The 26760-nt window shown below is 39.3% G+C and overlaps 4 protein-coding genes across 8 annotated transcripts in view; 1 reads left to right on the top strand and 3 right to left on the bottom strand.

Annotated features, from left to right (window-relative positions):
• Positions 1–7587, bottom strand: part of rinl (Ras and Rab interactor-like) — a 10112-nt gene extending 2525 nt beyond the window's left edge. The window contains exons 1-8 of the mRNA XM_034867020.1: positions 6922–7587; positions 6519–6728; positions 3613–3724; positions 3025–3097; positions 2583–2671; positions 2392–2477; positions 1450–1675; positions 138–845 (exon numbers count right to left, since the gene is read on the bottom strand). Coding sequence (XP_034722911.1) covers positions 138–845; positions 1450–1675; positions 2392–2477; positions 2583–2671; positions 3025–3097; positions 3613–3724; positions 6519–6698 — 1474 coding nt within the window. The 5' untranslated portion in view covers positions 6699–6728; positions 6922–7587. The remainder of the gene's footprint in view (positions 1–137; positions 846–1449; positions 1676–2391; positions 2478–2582; positions 2672–3024; positions 3098–3612; positions 3725–6518; positions 6729–6921) is intronic.
• sirt2 (sirtuin 2 (silent mating type information regulation 2, homolog) 2 (S. cerevisiae)) overlaps positions 1–26760 on the bottom strand; it is a 27538-nt gene extending 778 nt beyond the window's left edge. The window contains exons 1-17 of one of the 4 annotated variants that reach the window (XR_004655997.1): positions 15006–15200; positions 14786–14835; positions 14487–14535; positions 14075–14185; positions 13917–13958; positions 13677–13783; positions 13012–13068; positions 12299–12367; positions 12079–12208; positions 11938–11997; positions 11759–11814; positions 11571–11647; positions 11243–11294; positions 11060–11127; positions 10466–10532; positions 8828–9303; positions 2718–2720 (exon numbers count right to left, since the gene is read on the bottom strand). Coding sequence is in view for 3 of the 4 variants with exons in the window: in XM_034867024.1 (XP_034722915.1) it covers positions 9163–9303; positions 10466–10532; positions 11060–11127; positions 11243–11294; positions 11571–11647; positions 11759–11814; positions 11938–11997; positions 12079–12208; positions 12299–12367; positions 13012–13068; positions 13677–13783; positions 13917–13958; positions 14075–14185; positions 14487–14535; positions 14786–14835; positions 15006–15021 (1152 nt within the window). In the remaining variant the exon portion in view is untranslated. Of the gene's footprint in view, positions 1–2717; positions 2721–8063; positions 9304–10465; positions 10533–11059; positions 11128–11242; positions 11295–11570; positions 11648–11758; positions 11815–11937; positions 11998–12078; positions 12209–12298; positions 12368–13011; positions 13069–13676; positions 13784–13916; positions 13959–14074; positions 14186–14486; positions 14536–14785; positions 14836–15005; positions 15201–26749 lie in introns of those variants that run through there. The other 3 variants (XM_034867024.1, XM_034867023.1, XM_034867026.1) reach the window with 3 other exon arrangements.
• si:ch1073-228b5.2 (distal membrane-arm assembly complex protein 2) lies at positions 15696–18713 on the bottom strand. The gene is made up of 6 exons (XM_034867027.1): positions 18584–18713; positions 17878–18068; positions 17430–17510; positions 16977–17116; positions 16626–16788; positions 15696–16200 (listed from the first exon to the last, which is right to left on the bottom strand). Exons 1-6 carry the CDS (start codon positions 18650–18652, stop codon positions 16026–16028), a joined length of 819 nt encoding a protein of 272 aa, XP_034722918.1. The 5' UTR covers positions 18653–18713; the 3' UTR covers positions 15696–16025.
• Positions 19865–24936, top strand: LOC117941854 (ubiquitin carboxyl-terminal hydrolase 37-like). 2 transcript variants are annotated; one of them, XM_034867021.1, is made up of 16 exons: positions 19865–20032; positions 20234–20295; positions 20979–21063; positions 21179–21213; positions 21368–21476; positions 21617–21663; positions 21920–22147; positions 22452–22586; positions 22760–22883; positions 22978–23129; positions 23307–23406; positions 23565–23641; positions 23878–23986; positions 24085–24145; positions 24390–24547; positions 24659–24936. In XM_034867021.1, exons 1-16 carry the CDS (start codon positions 20012–20014, stop codon positions 24689–24691), a joined length of 1536 nt encoding a protein of 511 aa, XP_034722912.1. In that variant the 5' UTR covers positions 19865–20011; the 3' UTR covers positions 24692–24936. The 2 variants fall into 2 exon arrangements, with proteins under 2 accessions (XP_034722912.1, XP_034722913.1); XM_034867022.1 differs by lacking the exons at positions 20979–21063; positions 21179–21213 and having other exon boundaries at positions 19866–20032; positions 24659–24934.

Below are 26760 nucleotides of genomic sequence, written 5' to 3'. Positions count from 1 at the left end.
AATGTGAGGAGAAATTAAAAGAGCACTAACAATTGATCTACTGCGATGTAAAACAATAGCATGTTCTCTCATATATGTAAACACTTTAGGTAAATTTTTATTGATCTGTTGTCAATCTTCACGGTCAGCTCACTCACCGATCTCTGCATCATTTATGTCAGTGATGCCGTCCAACGTTGCCTGGATTTCTGGATAGTCCAACAGTGTGTCCCTCAGTGACGAGAGCAATGACCTAACTTCCTGTAAGAACTCTGACCCTGTGACCCGCCCGGGATCAGCACCTTTCTTCAGCGTCATCTCCACAAATCCTTTCACAGCCTCCGCAAACGCTGAGCCTTTCCGCTCGCTCAACTCCAGCACACGATTGATTAGTCTCTTCCTCGAACTTACTAGCCCACCGAGAGCCTGACCCACCGCCGAGAGACGATGTATGACTTTGTCAGCTAACCGGTGCGCAGAAGGGTGGTGCTGAGTAGGGTTGGGCATTTGGGGCTCTTGCTCTTCCTCAATGCTGCTGATTGACAGCGAGTCAAGCTCCAGCGATGGGGGGTGGAGCAAAGAGGAAGGCCTGGGTGGGGGCAGCCAGACTCCATCTTCGATCCAGGACACCCTGTAAGGAGACTGAGGTACTGGGCTGCCATGGTGCTGCAGCTCAGACGCTCCACAATCTATTTGTTCAGAGCTGGATGAAGTAATTAAAGAAAGGCTGCCAGTACTTGCTCTGTAAGGAGGGCTGGATGCAGAATCTCTGCTGGGTCTCCGGAGAACAACCCCAGCTAGAGCAGCTGGTGTTGACGGGGTTGTGAGGCTATGTGGTAAATCTGCTGACTTGGCTCTGATTAGACCTGGACAAGGAAAATAGGGATTATGAAGACCATTTTGGCAATGCATTTAACTGAACCCAATTTAAAAGGACTTGATAAATGATGGAGCTTAGATAACCCACTTTTACTACAATCAGAATTCTCCACATAGTTTCAAATAGAGTTTGAAATTGCATGAGTTTGCCTTGCCTTGTGTTTAGAGAGTTAAGTTCAGACAAATTACACTTCCCTTACCCTTATTAGATAGACAGTTTTAATCTGCTTAGCTTTTAAGATATCCATCTATGAGATGCATTGAAAAAAAAAAACTTTCTACATTGAAAAAATTGTCCCTTTTAAAGAAATGTTTCAACATTTTGGAAAGTTACATAAGAAAAGCTCAGGTCGGTCTGCTAAATATGAAGCTACAGCCTACTGAACAGGTGGTGTGCAGAAGGCAATTAGCTTTGCCTAAACATTGAAAGCAGGGGGAAATAGCTAGGTTGCATTCTGCCCAAAAGTATCAAAGTCCATCTATCTAATAGTTTTTTTATTCAGATTTATATTCCAACAAAACAGTAAAAACATCAAATTATGGAATATCCTACCAAGAGATAGTCCGGAGCAGCAGGTAACAAATACTCACCAGAACTCTCCATACTGGAAGGTTCCTGGTCCAGAGAGATGGCTCGTTTACTTTGTAATCCGGCCCCTGCCCATGTTCTGGTGGTGCTGAGGCGTCGCTCTCGTCTGTAATTTGAAGGCAGTGTGGAGCTCGGCACAGGACTTGCCCTGTGGGTCAGCCAGTCATCTCCATGTTCACGAAGGTAGAGAGGATTGATGATACACAGCGCCCCGTTGGTGGATGTCAGCTGCAGGAATATGCACACACATAAACAGTGAACAAATAGGAGGCTGTGACACACAGCTCACCTGAATGTATGCATACAATAAGCTTTTACTCATTGCAAGTCTCTATTTTAAAGAACAGTTAACTGATTTTTTGGCCACTTGTGTGCAGCGGAACAAGCTGTAACCACAGTGTTATGGAACTCACCCAACTTCTAGGGAAGACCTGCCGTTCAATAGCAAATCACACGCTACTATTGACCAGGCGTCCATGCTTATGCAAGGTAAAGGAACCCAGTTTGTTCAGGTCCTAACCTCATATCCTAACCATAACTGCTCGAGGTCAATGCCTAACAATAACCAATTGGGTTGCTTTGTTGGGTGGGACAAACCTAGAAGTTGCATGGGATCCATGATAACAAGTAAGCAAAACAATAATATATGATCACCTGTTAAGGTGCTGTTTCTGGCCACCTGGTGATTGCAAGTCCAACATTTTATTGTATTTTAGCTCCGTTATTTTGGTCTCCATATTACAAACTTTAATTTGATCCATTGTTAATTTAAAAATGTTGATCAGTGCAGCATTAAGGTAATGAGACACATTCTACTTTACTTGCAAACACAAGAAAACAAGGAAGTTGTTACCATGACCTGTACTTTTACACACACACACACACACACACACACACACACACACAAACACACGCACACACACACGTATGTGCTCCATAGATACCTGTATAGAGCACACTATGTTGCTAGGCTCCCTTTGGTTCATTTCATCTGTTGTGTGTTGGCCAAGGGGTGTGTGGAGCCAAGTATCTGCGTTAGAGAAGTATAATAAATAATATCATTCTGATATTGTGTTTCTGACGTAGCTTCTAGGAGAAGATTAAGACAAAAAGTCACAGAGATGGAAGGACTCACTGGGTTCAAGTTGAGCAAGATTATCTTTGGACCTCTCGGTTACACTGTAGATCCAGCGAGGAATGAAAAGACAGACAGCCAAAACATCCCTGATGCACAAGAAATTATGACAAGGTTTAAATAGATTAGTTAAACAGACTAAACCAAGAGGGCCATAGTTTTGTCAATGTTCAAAGCATTGGCTGATTAGGCTTTTCAACAAAACTTAAAATAAAAAAATCTAAAAGTTAGTATGTGGTTAGGATGTTTTACATGGTTAGCACGAGAAAACAGAAAAAAACATATGATCATAGCAATGTTGGTGCCATATATATATATATATATATATATATATATATATATATATATACACACACATATACACACGCTGCTAGAGAAGCCCAAGTTCAAATGGAAGTTCAATCACAAATAAAAAGGCACCAGGGCTGCAGCAGTTTCTTACCTGGTAAGAGAGTAGAAGAGCACGAGCTGAGCCAGGTCAGAGAAAGACAGACGAGACTCAGACAGCTGGAAGACTGACACGAGAAACAGAGAAAGAGTAGGCAGAGTGACTTGTTTTGTCAAAAAAATTCATTCCTGGAAAACACACCGAAGCTTGAAACAGTAAAGCTGAGAGGAAACTTCTACAGATAAATATAACTTTCATCTTTACACTAGGTCTGTTACTTTCTACTACTGTGGGGTTTCCAATGCTGACCAGGTTATAACTTAAGTCCCTTGTCTCTTCAGCTTTGGATTTTAGGTAAACGGCATGCATCTAGTTTCAGAAGCACAATAAGGTATCAGTTAGTTAGTTCCCAGAAGTGAGTTCCCAGTTTAAGGAACCAGAATTAGCCGTTTGAGAGCCTGTTTAACTACTTCATCTGTTCTTAACTTTTTCAGGTTTGCCAGGGTTTACTGTTAGCAAACTAACAGCAATTACAACAGTAGAAAGCACAACTACAGATTGCGTAGCAGTCTAATCTGTCACTTCCGGGAGATGTAATGATTCGTAAAATGACGTACAAGTTTGCATGCAGTTGGTCCATACCTGTGCCTGTGCTTGTGATATTATAATCAACAACTGCTTCATGTTCTCCTCCAGCAGACACACACAGCAGGCTGGGCTGAGAGGTCGCAGAGTCTCGCACAACCAGGAAGCTCTGGAGGGAGAACCACAAAACGACTCATTTCAATATGCGAAGTGTTACGCAAGCTTGTCGAGCAGGAAGATGTTTACTTTTAAATGCAGACACGGTATAAAACCATGGCAACAAGGCAGGAAAGAGAGAGAAACACTGACTAATGACAGACAGCTAAATTTACAACAGTGTGGTAAGGAATACACACCAAGTCATAGTTTCTATCATAGGCCTGGATTGATATGATCTTGAAAATGACAGGTTGAAACCACACTAACAGCTAAGTAAACAACAAATTTCCTTATAAGTGCTGATCAGTCCTGCAGAGCTGTCCACTCATAAAGCTGAGAATTCACCTGGATGCGCGCATATGGACACGTCTGTGTGCATGTACAATCGTCTGCAGCCATGCAAATCAAGAACACATCAGTGTGTAAGTCACTTACAGACACATTTCACAAAACTCTATGGAGGCTAGTTAATACAATCTGAGTGGGACCCACAGCAGCTCAGGACTCCTAATTTGTTGTTTTATAGTTGTTTCTTGTTTAAACTTAAAAACTGAAACATAAATTTACAGAAACATACATTTTCACACATTCAAAGCTTTTATGAATGGCAGTAATGGCAGCTTTAAGTTCCTACCAACTTTTCACAGCAAGATCTGAACCATCCTCAAGTCCATCTGCTGCTGAAAACCATAATACAATTGAAAGCTATGAAAAGAAGCTTGCTAGTAAGTAGACAGTGAGTAAAGCTATGAAACTTCAAGGTCAAAACCTTTTTAGTAGCGTGTTGTGGGAAATATTTTCTTCACGGCTCAGCTCAGCTCTGTCCAGCATCACCCGACATTACCCGACACACGAAATACATAACTGCCATGGTTACCATAGGGATGGTTTCAGCCAAGGGACCATTTGTCATAAAGGCCTGACTAATGCAGTGCTGAAGACATAGTTGTCATTTTGTATCTCTATTTGTAATACATTTGCAAAGATTCCTCACTCATTAGGGGCTACCAATTGTAAATTGAGGAATACTTTTTGAATTAAGGGCCTAAAAAACCACGTTTTACCCTCAATCATCTTCTTGCTATGAATAACGGGGTACAAGTTTGTACCAACTAAAAAAACGTTTGGTTATTTCACACAAAAGATTTCTGTATTTTGTAATTTAAGTTTTCACCGGCTCAAAGAAGGCAGGCCTCTGTTGAAACAAGGTAATGTCACTTATATCCATGCACCAATCAGTGTTTAGCAACATTTCATTCTAAGTGACACGACAGTCAGTGGGTAGTGATAGAATAGTTGAGATTTTGAATTCTTAATAAGTGTGTTTTTGTTGCTTAAGATAAAAAGTGGATTTATTCATAATATATACTTTTCTGTTAAACCATGTGAAGACATTGAGCTTGTAGAGAATATAGGTCTGATCACATTGCCTTATTTGGAAACAGTGACTAAAACAGAACAGAGTTGATTGAGACACAATTAACTTGAGTAAAACAAAGCACAATCCCAGTTAGACAGCTCACTCATGCCGTTACATCACCTCAACTGAATTCATTGGTGCTCTCAAATACATTCTCACACACACACACACACACACACACACACACACACACACACACACACACACACACACACACACACACACACACACACACACACACACACACACACAGGAAGTGGCTATCATTCTCAGTGTGCACAGAAATAGAGACACACTCACTGCAAGTCACCCCACTTTGAGCACATAGACAAACAGGCAGTAGGGCAGTAGAAATGTTACATGAGCAATTACTCTGTTGGTTCATGATTCAAAAGGGCAACATTTAGTCATTCATGCATCATATTCATAGGAAGATGTACTGGAAACCATTCAGGCATAAATTAACAAATACATTTTTTTTAAATTAACTTCACACTCTAATACAAATTGACAAAACTCTCTTTTTTAGTTAAACCACTCTTATACTTCCCTATGACCACATACTCACATGTTCATGACTAGTTTCCTCCAGTTAGGCCTTTGCATTTCTGGGTAATTATTTACATGTGAATCTTTCAAACATGCCCTTCAGTCGTTCTCACAATCTCTTTGCTGTTGATGTATCCATTCTCTTAATGTTATTTCCTCATTTGCACATCCTTTTATTCAACAAAACTTCCGCATTCAGCCCCAAACAGAAACAATTGTCAAAGAGAAAAAGGAACTACTTTTGTGTCGTAAAGATGTGCATGTCAGCGTTCACATTGGCTAAGAATACATTTCAGAAATGCACGCAGAAAAAATATGTTTTGCTTTGCTTTTGCTTGAGACCCAGTTTTAAGCTACGCAGTTTCATACTGGATGAGCAGTAGAGAGTTGATAGGATACTGTTGATAAGGTTACATACAAATGAGTGGAACAGTAGTAGGACATTCAGAGCGATGGATAAAGTAGAAAGATCATCAGAAATGGAGTAAGATGGAAACAAACAAATTAAATCCCTTTAAAATTTGCTGAAAAACATGAACAGGAAAGTAGCGCAGGGAAAGAAGAAAATAAGTAAATGTTTAACAAATAAATAATTTCGCCCCTTGTTTCTTGTATCTAAAATAGAGCGAGTGGACAAAGTCTGACAGCAAATTTAGGAGCAGTTGGTTCAGTTTTGGTGATGACATACATAGGTTTGGGTTTTTTGTCAGAATAATACTACATGCTTCAGGCAAAATCCAAAATCTGGGACTTATTGCATAAAAATATAACCAGTATAAACGTTTTAGTTTTTTCAGAATTGGAGAAATGTTTATTTAAATTTTGAATAGCTCACCCCAGCAGGTGTTCCACAGATAGCCGCGTGGGCCCCCTCTCTATCCCAGGGTGCCTTGGGGCACCAGGCCTCCTGACAGCCCCTTAACTGCTCCAGCAGCGACAGTCTCTTTCTGCTGCTCCTCCATGGGATGGCTGTCGTCCCATTAACTGGACTGTGAATTCCCCTGGACGCACACATATGGACACGTCTGTGTGCATGTACAGTCGTCTGCATCCATGCAAATAAAGAACACATCCGTATGTAAGTCACTTACAGACACATTTCACAATAGAAATTAGGACTCAAAGATTGAGACAAAATCAAGGTTAAATTACAACAAAGTGTCAAGTTTCATGAAAGATTTCGTGAATAGTCAGACACTCTGCAAGCTTACTGTGGTATGAGAATGGTTGATACTTACATGTATTGGGCTGGCTTAGTAGGTTTGTGTCTTTCGTCTCTATACTATTGGCAAATTCCTCGGCATGTTGCAATTTTCTCTCTATTGAACTTTTCCTTTCTGCAAGAGGTTGCTTAAAAGCTCAAAATACAAACAGGGCTAAAATAGGAAGCTCACATGAGCCTCAGAGAACCATTGTTAAGACATTTTCCACTGTTATTTGTAGAAAATTTCAAAATTCAGGTAACTGTTGTACAGCTGCCACGTTCTTCTGTCTCCTGTACATGCTGGAATTTAATGAACTTTCAAGTTTCGTCAATGCACCTTCTTCGCCGTTCCCTCCCCTCAAAGTGTGTATGTGGTTAACCCAGCTCTGTGCACTCTGAAAAGACACTGCATTTTCTCTGAAGAGCTGCACATGCTTATTTTTTCTCTTTCTCCCCTCTGTCTTATGCTCAGATATGATGAATGGATGAGAACAGATGCTTCAGTGCTTCTGAAAATACTTCAACACAACTAGGAGATTATCTGTGTTCTTAAATTGTTACCCGTTTTTATCTTGCAGTTGTGGGAGAAATGTACACACAGGTGAATACACTCTTTGAATCCATCAGTTATAGATGTTAATAAATACTAAAAATATAGTTGAGAAAGACAGAACCGGGGTTTTTGTGTTGATTTTCATGTTGAATTGATCTAACGTTGCAAACCAACCTGCATGTACGTGAGATAAAATGAAACCACTCCAGCATTTCACAGAAACCACATATAGAGGTGTTGTTAATTGGTCAACATTTCCGTGACAAGAATATCTTCACAGTACTGTCATGCTTTCTGTTCAAACTATTTCCTGCCAACACCGGAATCCGTATGATGGTAATGACCAACTTGCACCAGTGAAATGTGTGAAATGATCTCTGCTTTTTAAAGGTATCTTGATTTTGGAAGACAATTCATAGCAACTAGGACCTGAAGGCAAGCACACTTTTATCACTGTAGTTTTGAACAACGCTAGCGGTCAACATTGGCATAGTTTATAAAAATCCTGTGTCCCATGAGTTTTTATATTCTACAAACATGAACATCTAAGATTTGCTACTAACTAGAGGCCTAACATAAATGACCATAGAGTTCAATCAGCTTCTTTGACACATACAAAAGTGAACATAACAAAGGTCATATTTATTGCAGTATGTTATATTGGGTTCCATTATTTGGCATAGATGATAATGTAACCGCGTCCACCCCCTGTATTTTATGATGCAACAAGTCATGCTATTTTAGATAACCCAAAAGTATCCTACTAAAAACTTGTTGAACAAAATTACACCTTATTTTAGAAACCTTGTTAGTTAAACCTTCTTGTGTTTCTTCAGCACTTTGACTATCCAAAAAGAATTAAATAGCAAAATCAACTAAGGTCCTGCCTGTGGAGTGAGCAAAGTTACTCTTATGTTATGCACCATGTAGTTTGTTCCATAAGATTAAGAAAACATAACTTGCCTCATAAACATCGCTAAAATAAATGACAGAAATCAAAGTCAACAGGAGCAGAAGGTTAACATGAAAAACAAGTGTTAATTTAAAAGGTTTCAGATGTGTGTGTCTGTCTGTTACATTTAACAACTACCTTAGCTCGCCTATCTGGAAATTGAATTTGTGTAACATTTGTTACCTTGAAGACGTCAATGACCAATCAGATCAACAGATTTTGGCTTGAGGGTAAATATACAAAAGCCTGGTTATCTTTTGAGCTTAAACGGAAATCAACTTAATAAAGGGTAGAGAGTTGAAATGTCTGGGCCCACATCACACAATCAAATGTGCTCATCATTCGATTCAGACACAATACAGTAGCTTGTTCTATAAATCAGCAAACTCATAATCAAACTGCCGGGGTTTAAGAAATATTTACTACCTCCCAAACTCTTTAAACATCCTGTAAGAACTCTGCCCAGTTAACTTCCTCAGCAATAAATATACAGCTGAGACAGATTTGAGCTACTGAAAAAAACAAATTAGCAAAGTAGATTAATGTCAGTAAAGTGCAAATGACTGATATAAACATAACCATAACCAGACGCAACCTGTGAGATTCTTTAGGAGAATTAAATGTCTGCAGATGGAAAATGAGAGTATGACACGCATCGAAGCTGCACTTCCAAGCAAAAACCCTGGTATCATCATCTCCTTTTAAGCGCCAACTCCAAACGGTGACATCACTACATTAGCTTTTCTTTAGTAAAGGAGCTTTTTCATAAGTTACTCTTCCTTTTCTGTCTCTGGTGCTACTGATGCATAGCTGGCCTTGGCTGCTGCTCCTTTGCTCCCACTGGCCTTCTGTTTCTTGTCTTGACTGTCAATCCTGGCATGCTCCTGCTTCACTAATTCTTCAAGCTCCTCCTGGAGAGAAGTGGAAGCACACAGACAAGGGATTTAAAAAGACTAATGCATTGAGACACAGAGGGGTCTGGTGAACGAACAAGGACTGAAAGAAAATTAGAGAAAAACAGATTGGGCTTTGTGTTCAATAGAGACGTCGGTCCACGGTGAGGACTCCCGACCACAACATCACAGAGGAGAATCATAAATTGGTTACACAGACATTTTAAAAAAGCGCTCACTTTTTTCTTTTGCGTCTGCTGCAGTTCTGTATTGACAAAGTAAACGCAGATGCACTATTTAAGCATATCAATGAGGATCCATACAGATATTTATAGATGAGAGCGACTGATATGGCCAATAACTAGCTATTCAATATCTGGAAACTAGACCATTATCATGCCTAATCTCGATCATTTTCAATTAACCTAAAAGGTGTACGTTTAATATAAAACTAGAGCAAGCAGTGTTTAGCTAAGCCTAGCATAAAGACTGGAAATATAACTAGCCAAGCTCTCTCTAGAGTTAAAACTACCACCTACCCACATCGCTTGGGCTCACAGTAATGTACAAACAGTAATGTAAAAACAACATTTTGTGATTACATGGTTCAGCATTGTAGCAGGTTGCTTGGCAACCCCACAATGAAAACAAGACTCCGGAAAAAGTTGTTAAGCCCAGCTGTTTTCACCCAAAAATAGAGCATGTAACTCCCCTTAAAACCATAAATTGTGGTCTAAACGAACAAACCTTTTATTTCTTACGTCTAACTAGTCCCTTAAACCTACATGGGGATGAAAATACTAAGTAACTGAGATAGGAGCAAGCTACTTGTTAAATAAAATGAAATGAGAGAGAGAGAGAGAGAGAGAGAGAGAGAGAGAGAGAGAGCTATAACACCTAATACAATAGAAACATACCATAAAAGATGAGTTAATTTGAAACTGTAATGACCCCTCTGAGGGAGAAAGTAATAGTATTATGTATTTGAATTACAGCAGTGGTTACATTGGCCTACTTTCCTCCTGACTGAAGGGATTACAGTACTAGTATTGCACTATGGTCCAAGGCCATTTATCTTCAGTACTGTGTTTGATTGTTCTGTGATAAACTGAACGTGCTCAAACAAGAAATACCACCTTAAATGAGCCCAGGATCTATAGAAGATGATAGTGAAACTTACCTTCCATCCCAACAGCTCAGCTAGAGCCAAACAGCCCTCATCACATGTACTGATGTGAGCTACATCTCTAGAGAGAGGAAAAAAGGAGACTGGTGTTAGAACATAGACATGGCTCCATTTTACCTCTTCAGTTCCAGTACTGATGCACATACCAATATTACAACACTGTCTTAGTGGGTTTAAAGGAATTTTGCTGTCAGCGATGACAAGACAATTTGTCATTGGCATTGTGAATGAGCAACAATGTTTGAATATCATGATGACCATTGAGTGATTACTAAGTGAATGAGTTACTGAGTGGCTACATTAAATATTAAGCTAAATGATGAGTATTGCAGAAATGTAGTATAGTACAAAGTAGCTCAATGAAACATCATGGATAATACTTTGGCATCCCCTAGTGGTGCAACTGTATACGCCTATTTCCTGAGCCAATGTTCTTGACCAACATGCTACCCTGGATATTTGACTAGCACACCACACCAATTCATTCAGATAATAATTCCACATAAGGTACAAGGTGGGTGCAATGGGAGGATAAAGGTAATTTGGTAAAACAGCTGGAGAGAAAAAGTAGCAGCCTCTCTGTATCACCTGTATGCCTTGTCTGAGTCAAAGTCCATTCCTCCTCCAAAACCCATCAACCCAAACAGAGGATCAGCCTGCACAGACAAACACACATAAAATGCTGCACAGAGAATCCAAGAAATACATGTATGACAGAAAAAGAGTGTGGAAAAAAGGCAGGATATGGTTAATTACAGGGTGAAGGCTCACCTGCCCTGCCTTCTCCATATTAATAAGCAGTCTCGGGCAACTTTTTGAAACCCTAAAAGACAAAGAAAGAACAGGAGAGTACAGAAAAAAAGGGCGGACTAACCATTATTTAAACAATATCTTAATAACTAGAACAATCTACAATAGGCTCCAAAAATATGGATGAGAGTGCCCGTAGCATCTTCCTCAGAAACAGACTATTGCTGGAATCTTTCATAATGCAGCACAGTCTCCCTGGCTGGCTGCTAGACTGCAGTATACTGCCAGATTCTTACTGCATAGTGTCTGTGTTCTGCAACAGTTTTTAGGAATATGAAACTTGCAATACCTGCCGACTAGACCTGCAAATGGTTGGACTTGAAGGGACGTCCCCATGACGATGAGAAGGTCGCAGCAGGGAAAGTCCTGCCAGGTTGATAAGGACATTGAAAAGAGGTTATTTCTGCTGAGGTCTTACATTACATTATCTTCAAAAACACGCATGTATGCTGCAAACCACCACCATCATGTGCTCACCATCTTTACTGAAGTGAAGAACCGGACAGGTAGATTCTCGCCAAAGAAAACAATATCTGGGAGAAGAGAAGCAAGCAAGGGACACAGAGGTACAAAGAGATTCTGAGACCCAGCTTTGAAGAGGAATGATGAATGAGTATAGAACTAAGATAAACAATGAGAGACAAATATCCACTGACCTGGCTTCACCAAACTGTTGCACTTGTCACATCGGGGAATGTCATCAGAAAATATTTTATCTACAAAGTAAAGGGATGAGTTTTAGGTCGCAAATGGCTGAAATTGCAACAACTCAACAATCCAAGGATCTCAAAAGGCACCTTTCATCCAGTCCAGGTTATACTCCATGCGGCAACAGAAGCTGACACAGTGGGACGTGTAGAACGACCCATGAGCTTCAATTAGATCCTCTCCCTCGAGCCCAGCCACACGCTCCAGGGTGTCAATGTTCTAAAAGAACACACACATGTGAATGTTAATACAAAAATAGAAAGATCAAGCGTCCATGTGAAGGGGAGAGTCTAGCTGGGCTTTTCCTACCTGTGTGTAGCAACGTCTCAGATGCCCCTTGTCTTTCAGCAGCTTCATGAAGTAGTGACAGATTGTCGGCTAAACGCCAATAAAGAACAAACCACAAGAGAACAAACACCTGTATGGCAGCTGATTGTTTTTTGAAGTTAAAAAATTGCAAATCGTATTTCAAGCTCTACCGATTCAAAATCGATTCGTGAGATTTATTTATTTATTTAGATTGTCTGCTGCAATCACATGATAGACAGATTGATACTTTATTGATCCCCAAGGGGAAATTCAAGGCCCCAGTAGCTTACAGACATCACACACACAACATACACATACCAGGATGTTAAAATAACAAATAACAAACAAATCCACATTAATGATATGTGTGTGTGTATATATATATACATACACACACACATACAGTACATATATACACACACATTTACATATATATATATGTACATACACACATACATATACTGTACACACATACATACATACTTGGGAAAAGTACTACATTTACATACTGTGAATATTTGTTTTTTTTAATCAAGAATCGTTTTTAAATCAAAAATGTATATTGAATCAAACCATAAGCCTAAAAATCGGAATAAAATTGTGATATTTTCTGAATTGTACACCCCTACATTTTATGCTTAAATGTTATGATTTATTTTTCATTTCATAAAGTTTCTAACGAATAATATGAAGCAGAAACAAGTGTTTAGTACCTTAAACTGTCCTGGGTAAAGCTCCTTGGCCAAGGCAAAGAAAGGTTCTGGATGTTTCTGACGGAAGGAGAGAAATGTTGCATTTTATAAAAAAGAAACAGTAGAAAGTGGAGTAAGTTCTCCCTCAAATCATAAAACAGGAGCCATAGTATAGTGGCCCATCTGATTTAAAATGGCATGAGGTTTAGTGTGCTTTGTTTTTTAATTTAGGTATAAAAGGTCACAAAACTCTATATAGATATCTATTGATTGTTTTGGACATTCATCTTGCACCATACAGCTCATCAGACAGACAGACAGACAACACAACAACAGGACAACTAAACCCCCCCCCCCCCGCAAAAAAACAATACACAAAGTGCAGTGTCATTAGCACCAGTGGGCTATCAATAGTAAGGTGCATCATCATAAGTGACATTTTCACATTATACCAAAGTACAGTATTAGTCTGGACATTACACTACAGCAAAATAATATATCCACGATACATGGCTTCTTAGCTTCTTAACTGAATTGAAATTGAATTGAATTAGCAAAATAAGTTCAAAAATAATACATGATAATAGATGATAATTTGTCAAAAATGTTGATCCTGAGAAAGCCGTTATATACTACATATAGTAAGTTATTCTTAAAATTTTCAAACAATGCAATCTTTCACAGACCTTAAAGTAATCTATCTGGAAGATGGCCTCTGGGTAAGGCAGGTCATATTTTTGCAGGTTTGCATACAGGCCAGTTCCTGGTGAACGGAAATCGGGGATCCCAGCAGCTGTGGGTGGAGATGGTGATGAGGATAGTTCAAAAAAAAAAAAATCAAAAAAAAAAAATACGAAACAACAATTATTGAATGTAGTTTCAGTCTTTAAATATTTGTTTGGTTGTATTAAAACTGAGACACTCACATGTGGATATTCCTGCTCCAACCATGCAGATTATGTTTTTACCTGTGTGGTTGAAGAAATGTCTTTCTTAAATAAATAAGTGCTTTATGATAACAGGCGTGTAAGCAGTAAATCAGTCCACTATCAGCCATGATGGATGAGCTGACCGTAAGACTCACATTTTCCGCTCTTTATGTACCGTGCCACTGCGTCCAGAGTCAGCTCATCCAGATCTTTGTCTGCCGAGCCGAGACCAAGGGTGCTGGAGAAGAGGTTCCGCAGGAAATCCACTGGCAAGAACACAGAGAAGAAGAACCAGACGATGACGATACGTTTAGGAATCAACACAACACTACACATTGCAGATAAATAAATAAATTTATAATTCAATAAAAGTATGATGATAATAATTTACATATCAAATAAATGAGCGCATGCGCAGTACATTATGCGGTATGGTAGGTGTATGAGACACGTTACAATAACAGTTAATAATGTGCCACCAACTGCATCAACTGGACAACAGTTGTTAAAGAGTAGAACGTTTTTACACCACTGTCATGTTCTAGTTCTGCCATTGTTTCCGCATACTCTCTGTGTCTCCTGCAACCTCGTCCCCACTGCTGTCGTCCGATTGCTCCTACAAAAGACATTTTAATGACATTAAAACAAGTGATTCTAAGAGCAGTAACCCTATTGTGAATGGCTGCTTTCTTCCCTCGAGATCTGCGTAAATTAGACTATGACAGACCACCTCATTGTTTAAATAGGCTATAACAAAGTTGAAAATCGGCTGAGTAAGGATAACAATAACCCCACATGATCTAACACTCAATCGCTAGCTAGCTACAGCCTCGCAACTGTAAATCACGTTAAACTGATTTTCTTACCTCTGGTTCAGGTGTAACCTCCTCCTCCTTTTCTTCTTTTTTATGAAGTTCTACAATGCAAAATTTAATGCCACGTCAAACTCTGCCTCAACAAATGTTTCTTCGAGTTAATGAGCTGTAAGCTAGCTATATCACGTTAGCTAGCTAGTTCATGACGTTAGTAAGCTAAACTAGCTAGCTAGCTAGTCTGACTGTCAAAGTTGTAACAGTTTCCGCCTACCTGATGCATCAGACATTTAACCGTCTACTGAGTCCCTTCAACCATAAGGGACTGAAAGAAAATGTATTTGAATCCACAACTTAAGTTAACTTATTTAGTTACGACCAATATTCACTACACAGCTGGGCTGGCACCCTTCTTTAACTCTCTATGGCTGGCACTCAGCTGGACCGTTTTGTTGTTGTCCGTCAGAAACACGACCCGTGTTTGTTGAGACCCAGTTCTCACCACGTAATTGGTTCCTACTACTAACTGCTAAATGTTCCCTAAATGTCATTAAGCAATAAAATTACTGTTAATAAACATAGGTAATGTGAGAAATTATACCTTTAAAAAAGGCAGTAGTAACATGCTGTGTAAACTAGAACTAGTGCATACAAGAGGTTCTGTTTACATCTAAACAGGAAACCAAAACATTGTAGATAGTGTCTCTAACGATACATATGGAAGTAGAAGTGCATTTATCATCCCCATTCACTTTTGTCTCCCATTCTTAACGTAGGGTCTGACACTGCTAAGGCACAAGGCACATACTGGATTATGGGCTTTAGTTTCCTCACATAAGCTTCCACAGTGAACATTAGAAATATATACAGAAACACTAAGATGTGTGGCCATGTGCTTTTTGTTGTCTAACATGACTCATGACTTCCAAAGTAAAGGTATGCGGTAAGTGGAGTCTAATCATGATATTGAACAGTACAAGCTTTATTCAGTACATTTACATACATTTACATCATATTTACATGTCAGCAAATAAAACCCTTACCAAATATGCAGACAGTGCAATTGGTCTGAGACAGACATGACTTTGCACACCTTTAGATTTACAACCTAAATGTGCAGATAGATGTGCTTCTTTTCTTTTTCACTCATCTAATTGGATACGACCAGTGGTTCATACTGGTCTCTTTGCTCCGTAGGCAGCCCTTTCTTTCAGACTACAGTGAACTGACAGCAGAACCTTCTCTGAGGACTTTCTCATTTTCACTTTCTCAGTCCCTTGATTCCTCTGAGCCTCTACCTCTGCCCTTCCATGTGCTCCTCCGTTCTCTCTACTCTCTCTTGCCTCAGGTTATGGTCATAGCCAGTAGCGGTGATCTGGCACTGCAGTAACATCTCCTCCAGCAAGATAACGACCAACCCAGGATTGGAAATCCCAGGGAGGAACGACACGTCCAGACGCCGCAGTCCCCTGCAACACACACAACACACAGGGCAACACAAAAAGGGAGAAATTGAATACAACAGTAGCCCCATTGGTAATAATGACTAAGGGGGCTTTCACACCTGAAAATCCGAACCAAGGTTCAGACCAAGTGTAAAGTTTTGATCCAGTTAATCTTTTGTTTTACACTGCAGTTATGCAAGCGCACTTAAGAACTATACGTGAAAAAACGTCCTGTCATAACATACGTGAGCTGCATCTCCTGACAGTTGTAACTGAGGATTGGTTTGTCTTGCCTGTCCTCTCGTATCTTAATTTAGGCTGTTTGGTCTGGACTGTGGTCCACACCTGTAATTTTGGTTCGGATCAAACTGAAAAGTCAAAAAGTCCGGACCAAACAAGGTAGGTGTAAAAGCCCACTCAGGCTATGTTTTAATTGTTTGGATACTTACTTGAGATTCCTGAGTGCAGCCAGGCCGGCTGTAGTGATGCGTGGACAGTGAGAGATGTCCAGTTCTTCCAGAGAGTCCTGGAATATATGGAGCCTGGCCAGGAACCAGTCGTCCACCTCAGGACACCCTCGAAATGACAAAGTTCGCAAAGATTTTTGTCCCTCTGAGGGAGGACAAAGCAGATCAAAAGCACTGAACTTGCATGCTAAATATATTTGAAACTATTTAACAGTGTATGTGCCTAACAGAGTAAGACAGAGATAAAAATGTGGTTACAATAGAAGAAAAGTGATTTTGAAAAGACAAAAGAAAGAAACTGAAATAAAATGAGGCTGAGTTGGAGCTCATTACCCAAGTTCCCCAGCCCTGTGTAGTTGATGACTGTGTAGCTCATGTTTACTTCCTCCAGAGGTGTGTCTTTGTGTTTCAAGAAATCCCAATTGAATTTGCCCCACTGGTTTGCACAGAACCACTCTGGCTGGCCAACATACCTGAGGTCACAACACACATGATCACATGAAACCTGGATCATAGTGGCACACTTGAGACATCTTTGCTGCATTATTTCTACCGCAACTGTTTTAGTAATTAACTAATCTTTATTTTTTTTTCAAACAAAAACTCCAAACCTTTTTTCTGTATTATTAGAAAAACAGATATGACAATTGTGTGATCAGCTAATCCCATATTAACAAGTACTCCCCAGAAGCCTGACATGAGCAGTAAAAAAATCAAACTTAAAAACAAGATTTTTACATCAACTGTGTATCCATTTGCCAAATAATGCGGAGACAAGGCACTTACCTAAATCCTCCCTTAAGACTCAAGATATAATATGCTGCTGCTATGTCTGACCCATACAACTTCTCAGTGTAGCCATAGTAACTGTGAAAGACAGTAGGAAAAAGTCAGTAATGGTAATGTGGTTAATCACAGCTCTTTTTTCAAGTGTATGGTTATGACACCAATACTAATACCTTTGATTCTTTTTTTTTTTTCTTTTTTTTTTTACTAGACAAAAGGTACATTGAGTTCTTGAAATTAAAAATATCTGTACAGTTGTGTGGTGTGCTCAACTTCAATTGTGGTGCCTTTTTGTTTAAGTGCATTGGATGTTAACTGAGCTATAATGCAGATACATGTGTGCATTCATCTGGTTCTCAACAATAGGTTTAAACCTGAGAACTGCAGCTTTCACTCTCGTTACTGTTTAATGCATCTCTCGGTTCGAGCCAGCCAAAAGGTTTCTTACACATTTTTCTTCTGAATCCCCCTCCTTCTCAGCCGAGACCCCCAGCTCAGGAGCATCTCTACATCATAGAAACGCTGGGTGAAGAAGAGGAGGAGCCTGGTGTGCAGGGGAGGGGGAGACACTGAGCTGGAGCTCCACTGTCGCCGGGCAACGATAAGGAGAGCCGACCGCTGGCAACATCTTTGTAGAGACTGTACAGAGATACACGAAAAGAGGACAGGAGTTTACGCTCTTGATGCACTTTCTTATATTTTCATATAATGGCTTGTAAATGGTGTTTGAAAAAATATCACATAACATGTAGCTTACTGAAACCAATGTATAACGTGCACTGTATAAAACTGTAATAAATGTATTTAAAAAAAAAGTAGAGTAGAGTCTGAGTAGAAAGTATGAGAAATTAAAGACATGGGTCTATAAAAATATTGATGCCCTGGTGTCACGGTGTCACACAAACATTAGCTAAATGAAAATCTTAAAAGAAGCTTTAAAAGGGTGACTTCCACACAGTTAAACAGGTAAACTTTAGCTAACAGCTACATGCATGTCGTACGGGTAAGTTACGGCCCTCTAGGAACGGACAATAGCACACGCATTCAACCTAACGTTATATAAACTGAGTGTTAACACGACAATATATATTAAAGTAAAATGTATTTAAATAAACTCGTAACTGTTTCAATTCAAAATGTAAAGGGTGACTTACCATGATGGGAGCCGACATGATGCAGTGTTCAACAGAAAGTCGTAAGGGACAAACGTTGCACCTCCGCATTTGCTGGCGGCCTGCTGTTCATCATATCAACCGCTAAGTGCCACTCTATGCACGTCTCTGATACTGGCCAGATTAACCTGACTTGACCTCTGCCCAAAATCTGTTGATATTTACAGTCTATGCCTCTGCCTGAGATACACACCAATGAGTCACGCATAAGGAAGACAGGATGGCTGCATGGGCATGTGTTTCAAACATTACTGGTTCAACCATGGATGTAAAGATAACGAAAATACACAAATGTGTTGTGTTCTTGGCCCTGTACAAAAGCAGACTTACTGTCACACCTGTACAAATAACTGAATCAGCAAGTAAACATGTGCATCTGCAGAGGTTTGTTTCATCAGTAATAAAGTGTTTATAACGCAATTTAGAAAGTCTGTGTGCCTACACGGTTAAGGTGAATAAGTGTCCAACAAGTGTGAAGCCTTGTCTGTTGCAACATGGAAAAAGCTATCCCCAATAGGAATTATATAGAAAATATAAGGATTTCAGCAAACACTGCAAGTGGACTGACTGGACTTACAATACATTACATAATGTCCAAAATGTTTTGCTCCCTAGTATGAAAAGTCAGACAGACTTGATTTTAAACCTTAGCAGAACAGATCCCTAAAAAAAAAGTTGAGCTCAGAGTCTACAAAGTTATGTCAAACTATTCTCTGTCTATCTCCAGCTATGTTCCTTACTTCTTGCACTTGTATTTTTCCTCCCTGGTTACCTATTGTGTTTCTTTGACAGCTCCTGTACCTTTCAAGCCTTTTTTTCTCAATCTTGAAATGTTTTACACTAGGCTAATGTTTTGAATAATAAATATTATTCTATCATTTGTATGTTTTTAAAGCTGTGTGTCATTTGTATTGTGTGTTGGCCTCCTGGAAGCTTTACACTGTATGGAATTGACAAAAGCTAAACAGTTTGACTGAGTTTATGCTGAAAAATATAACAAATGTAATACCATAGGGTACATGTGAGGTAGGGACATTTTTAGGGGAGCTAACAAAGACAAAAATACCCAAATGAGCATATATTTAAAATGGCTGCACTAGGCTTTTTTTTTTTCAGATTAAGCTTGTTTTACTGTTCAAGACCCTTATTACAGTAGCTTGAAACAAGACTGTTTTGGTAGCAGTGATTCTACTATATTTTCTAGTGTGTAATTGTGTGTGTTCTATTAGACGTATTTGATGGAACTCAGTACCTGTTTGTCATAAAGCATCTCATTCTAGAACAGCATGTCATCAAGTCCTGTTCTGCTCCGGAAGCAGATCAAGTTGGAGTTAGAAACCTTTACACTCACTTAGAAGTTAAGTTGACCCACAGTTCACTTCCATTTTACCTACTGAAAGATTTGCAACAATGTTCAACCGGCGACTAAAGGTTTGTTTCACAGATTACAAAGTTTGTGTTGTATTTTAGACCTTGTTCATCTAAATCTTTGGCATCTCTCTGGCTTTGCTGACAAGAGTATTGTGGTTAAATGTAATGCTTGTTCACGGCAAATAAGACACATTGTTATTCTGTTAAATTTTATAAACTATATACACAGTGTAGATATTTATACTTATTTTTACTTGACAGAAAAAACAAATCGCTCCTGAAAACATTGAGGGAGATAAGAGCAGACAGCGCTCCAATGGGAGGTGAGAAAGTTGATTTTGAATGCAGTTCACTTAGCGACTAGGAAAATAAAAACACCTTTACTATGTGATACAATTTATTGAGGTGCTCTCAGGTGTTTTCTTGATATTTTACACAAATTTTACATATGCGGAAGGCCAAAAATACGAGAAACATCTTACAACATAATATAATCCACAGAGGTCAATCAGCTCCTCTGTTACAGTGTCAACAAAAAATTAAAAGATTCACTTTTTTATTATAGGACTGTTCATGACATCATACAATTGTTTTGTTTTCTCACCAGTTTATTTTAAAAAGAAAATATTTAAATGTGTTATAGTGAAAGTCAGTGACCTCAGAGACACGCGCCACGAGTAGGAATTAGTTTTTGAAAACTTGATCAATTTAGAAGCTTGCTTTTGATTATTCTGATGATTAGGTAGGCTAATGAGTAGATTTGACACACTTCAAGTTACCTTTTGCCAATTTTTCTTAAAAGCGTGAAGCAAATACCGTATGTTGTGTTTGGTGTAAGTGTGGAAGAGGATAGTGTTAGTTCCATGTTGGTTAAAGTATATATCATGGTCTTTCTTGATTTGTTTTGAGCCGTGGTTGAAGTTTGTGACAACTGTGACAGTTTTTAATGCCCCTAAAGGATTGATTTCGGGTGCATGATAGAATATGTGTTTCTATGCATCACCAGATTCACCATCTCAGAAGTGCCTGCCACCAAGACCTCTGCAGAGAAATGCGACCGGAAGTGGTACAGACTGTTTGGTCAACCCCTGGTAAGTTTCACAGGAAGTAACAGCATTTTACACCAAGATTTGAGAATTTTGGAAAAATGTTTTTTTGGACGCAAAAGATGCTTGACACAGACATTGTTTTGTTTTCACTCTACAGAGCAAAATTGGAAGTCTGTCTAGGACTGTGAAGAGGTAAGGAAATCCTCATTGTCAACTCAAGTCTTTATCCTGATGTTTGTAAAACACTGCAGAGGACAGAGGGATTTAACCCTTTAGGTGATTTCGCCACACTCCAATCTCAATGCAACAGTAGAATAACCAGCTGTGTGTGTTTGTATGTCTGCAGAGTCATCTTCTCAAGTGGTCCAGCAACCACCACAGCACCTCCACCTGAGGAGGACAACCAGAGGACAAAGAAGAAGACGTCTTGCTGGGGACTGTTTAATTGCTGCAGGGTATGTTTCAAACAAAATTGCAGAGCATCACATTAAGCAGATATTTACTAGTCGGAAATTGAATGCTTTCTTCTGAAGTGTTAATTCTAGTTTATCTTGCTGCTGTAATATTGAACCACTGGAGTTTTCTGTCCTAACAGAGAAGACGAAGAGATGACGAGGAAGATGAGCAGAAACATAACAGCAGGTGATTAGTATCTTATGTGTTGACAGCATTGATCGTTTTTCATAATCACACTAATGTTCCCAGCATGTCACATCACATCTCCAGATGATACTTTTGATGAGAATCAGTCTTATCTGGACATATACTCACTTTTGGTTTGGTTTTGCTGTTGTTCACCATATTGACCCAAATATAGTGAATACAATTAGATTACCAAATCAATAGAAAAAATACATGAAATACAGAATAACAGCCTGTTTCTCCCTCCATGTTTCAGTTCTGTCATAATCCAAAATGACCAAGTGGTTGAGTTTAAAGGGCTCAGTGATGAAGAGGAGGCAGCACTTGACAGAGCCAACGAAGAAAACAAGAAAGGAGCTGCCACAGGGCCTAAGCATGCTGTTTTTTCCTCCTTACTCGAAGCCGCAGTAGATAAAGTCATTTGCCACAGACAGGATGCCGTCAATCCACAGAGCCTTAAGGCTCATCAGGCCCCAAGGTTTGGGTGAGTATTTCTGCACACGCATACTCTTACATAAAGACAAGGAACAGAAAAGTTGATTGATTTTACTTTTTTTTTTACAAAATACGGAAAGTGTTCATTTACCTAGAATGAATTGCAACAGCTTATTTGTTTTTAGAAATACATGATTATGTTGCAGCTTTATTTTTTTTACCTCCATGCAGAACATTAATACACAACCTCAAATTGACTTATACTGTAGTTACCGCTTTAGTGAAACAAGCCACAGTTTGTAGTTTGTCATCAAAGATTGTGATGTTTATGTGTGATGACTCTTGTGTGTCAGGTTTCCCAACCAATTCCAGACCTGCTACATGAACGCCAGCCTCCAGAGCCTAATCACACTTACAGAGTTCATCACTGATATCTACAGCCACAAGCATTTGTGGAATTATATTTCTGATGAGACTGAGTTGATAAGGTACAGCAGACAACATACACGCACACACACAAACGCACACACACACACACACACACACACACACACACACACACACACACACACACACAAAAACAACAACATTATCCTCAAGTTTCTCAACAAACCAGCAGACCACCTAAAGGACAACAACTATTTTACTTCCTCCTCCCTAGACATTTTGTAAACATTGTAAGATGTCATGGCTCCGAAGATGTTCAGTACAAACTCCAGGCCCTCTATATGTTCAAGAAGGCCCTCTCCGTCCGGACTCCTGAATTTGAAGACAACTACCAGAAAGTGAGTCAGCTGGTTCTAACCATTAAATATTTTGCTGCCTGCTGTTTTGTTCTTATCCGTGTATCAAGTCTAATCTTTGTGTCTGTATGTAAAGGATGCCCATGAGTTTTTAACAGCGTTCTTAAATCAGATGAGGAGTCTGGCTTCACCATTGCAGAAGGTTGCAGCCCTCACGGGTAGAAGCTATAGCTGCCCTGTGGACAGAAACTTGGTGTTCAAAATGCAAAACACCAGGACATGCAAAAGGTAAAACCTCATAGTAAAAATCTTGTGCGGTTGCAGGCCAAACATTCCTTGAGTTGTCCACAGATTAACTCTGTTATTATGAATTTTTGGAATATGTTTAATGGGCCAATTCACCCAAATCCGATAAAAATGGTTTCTATTTCTCATTTTGATGTGCATTGTCCTTTTAATATGCAGGTGTGGTGCTCAATCCATCAGAGAGGAGGAGTTCACCAACCTCTCTCTGGATCTGGTTCCTGGAGGTTCAGTACAGCAGATGCTCAAGGAATACCAGATGGTAAGAACCTGGTGTGCTCACTCATTCACTTCAACACTGACTGATATGAAGCCTCATGGAGCAAAGAAAATTTCAATCATTTTACAACGCTGCCGTTTTTATGGGTATTTTGTTGCTGTGTTACGCAATGCAAAACTGACAGAATGTTATTACTGCAGGAGACAGAGTTGAAATATAATTGTGAGTGTGGCTGCAACACGTCAGTCCAGTGCTCCACCTTTCTAACCCTGCCCAGGTAAGTGACATCACATCCATCACAAACACTGAGAGGCCTTTTAAAAATCATGTATACTTTACATCTGAACCAACAATTTTCAGATGTCTGCTGTACAGTAATGGTGTTTCTATCTCTAGATGTGTGGCAGCAAGTTGTTTCTAAAAATTTGTCTGCAGCATGGTTATGATTGATAATCCATGAATCCACCATGCCTGCAATAACAATCTGCCATATGCTTTCTTTCCTGTCTACAGATTCCTGATTATACACCTGAAGAGGTTCAGGTTCACTCCGTCGCTACAGGTGGTGAAGCTGCATGACCCCGTAGTCCTTTTCAGGCCGCTGATGGTAACTACCAGCCAGGTAAAACCACCACACACCTGGGTCGCACAGAGAGTTAATATGTGGACTGTGTTTGTGTGTGTGTGAAGCTAACTATTGTTATTTGTGTCTCTTATCAGGCTGATGGCTGCTACAACCTGGTCAGTGTCATCAGCCATTTAGGCTATGACGGGAACAATGGTGAGATATTTACACACTGAAGGTTCAACTGTTAACCTCTATTAGGTTCTCAGACATGGAACAGATAGATAGAAATATTGAAATACTTAATATTGACTGGAGCTCTTTCAACTACCTAATTTGTTTCTGGTGAATTTCTGCAAAATCATTTACAATTTGTACTTTCAGTTTCTTCTAAGATAACCTTCATAAGTTGAACTTCATGCTGAGACACTTGATGTAACAATGGTTCCTCTCCTGTTAGGACACTACATCAGCGAGGGCGTGTACCCTGGGCAGGATCTATCTGTTGCAGATGACCAATGGCTCTACTATAACGATGCCCAGGTTGCCAAGACAACTGGTGCTGCAGTTTGTAAGCGAGATCAACAAACAGCCTACATTGTTTTCTACCAAAGATCGGTAAAAGGACAACACTGTGACACCCTGCACTGAAGTAATACACACATCAGAAAATGTTCTTGTTTCCCCACACACAAAGCCCCACTATTTGTGTCCGTTGTTGTGTCTTAGATAGTTCAGTCTGGCAGTGGTGAGACCTACTGATGACGTACTCCCTGGACCAAACCAACAAAGATAGCACTTAAACACTCTCTCTGGGCAAAGATTGCATTGTAAATAACAACTGGTAAATTTAAAAAAAAGTTTCTGCCTTTAAAAGGGAGTTTTTCGTCGCCACATTTGCCTCTGTCTTTGGCTAAGTCAAATCTCTTCTCCCACCAATGTCAAACTGCATGTGATATGTACCATAATGACATGGAGATGAGTTGGTCAGCCTTGACAAAACCTGTTTATTAAAAGTATTTGCAAAGTCATAAGATGATTGTAGTGAACATAATCTGCAAAACATTGAACATCCTCTTTAACAATTAGCATAATCAACCTACACCTTTTCCATGTTTTTATCTAGAAATAATTATGACTTACTTCTGGGGAAAGGGAAAAGGAAAACTTAAGTATTTTTTTTTCTAATTGTTTGTGCCATGTATGTATGTGATTATGGCTATTTATATCTTGAAATGTTTACATTCAACCAAGTGGAGTGCATTGCAGCCAAACCAAATGTTGTTGTGTTTGTCATGCAATGGCAATACGTGTCAATCAATGAAGTAAAAAAAACAAACACGTAAAATACAGCAATAAGAAAATACACAACAGCTCAGCAGTTGTCAGTCAACCAACCATCATATTCTTCTCTTTTACGTATTTTTTAATACTTTGAACTATTTATCGTCTATGGATAGTAATTAGGGAGGACAGCAGGATTCAAGTGCAATGAAGTTGAAGTTCACACTTGCATACATGACAATAAGACAGTGCTTTAAAAAAAATCTGAATGTGCTGTAGAATGCCAGAAGAGAAACATGTGACGGATAGGGCTTCACAATTAAATGCAATCGTGTCAAAATCGCAATATGCACTAGTACAATAACCAAATTGCAGGGGGGCACAATATTTGATAATGGCAAAATATTAGAAGTATTGTGGTGTTGCAGAGACGTCCCGGCCTACAACTTGTAGCCTACAAAATCCCACTGTTATAATTTTAATTTCTTTCAATGTTAATCATTTTCAATGAAAATTAGATTAACAATACAACATTTATCATTCCCTCCATTATCATGAAACATATCACAATCACAACATCAGTCAAAATAATTGCAATTAGGTATTTTCCATTGTGCCGCACTAGTGACAGATAACTGTTGAAATAAGGCTTACTGTTGATTGGTGAAAAAAATGCAATACACAAACTAAATCAATCACCTCAAGGTGGCAGCCTATAGCTTCAGTCTGCAGTATGTTATATGACAACACCAGGCCAATGTTAATTCAGTTTTCCTCCGATCATTGTCTGTTTTTCCTATTTGATACAACAGGGAGAGAAGATGGCTTGGAAGTCCGCTCTTATGACAGATGTGTCACTTACAAGTACAAAAATACACACCCACTCTGCTTCACACAGACATACAGACACAGAGACACACACACACACACACACACACACACTCCCACACTCACAATGCGTGTGATATATGACAGACGGCCACCACATTCTGGCGTGAACAATTAATCAATGAGATAACGGCTTGTGCTTCTTCTGTGTATTTGCAGCAGATTGCAAAGAAAAGAAGCCACAGCAGATTGGGCAAACAGAGGTGTTCAGTATAACAGTAGGGACCAGGTATGTTCAGGGGTTCAAACTCTGAATCTGTTTCCATTGTGTAGTCCAACATACGCAGCATACTGTGGGAATTTCTTTTAATTTTACAATCAACATTTGCATAACTTAAGGATAACTATTTACCATACTTTTTGAAGAATGTTTTAAATTTAAAAGGTGCGTATGGTAAATACATGGTATTACTGTAGTTGGTGGGATTGACTAAGGGATGAAAAGATGTGAGAAAAGACAGTGAGAGTCAAAGTCTGTGTGGTCTGTGTGGAGCCATGGCAAATTACATTACTGAAGGGTTGGTTGAATGAACACATGGACCAATGAAGTAAAGAATGATTGGCAGAATGAATGAATGCATCGATTGGGGAATGGACGGTGGAATAGATAGCTTGCTCACTGGAACAGAATTTTAATGCTTTTAACACATTGACAGATA

This window comes from Etheostoma cragini, chromosome 3, assembly GCF_013103735.1.
Source record: "Etheostoma cragini isolate CJK2018 chromosome 3, CSU_Ecrag_1.0, whole genome shotgun sequence".
Lineage (NCBI taxonomy): Eukaryota > Metazoa > Chordata > Actinopteri > Perciformes > Percidae > Etheostoma > Etheostoma cragini.
The sequence above is the reverse complement of the archived record's forward strand: the minus strand, read 5'-3'. Positions and strand labels throughout refer to the sequence as shown.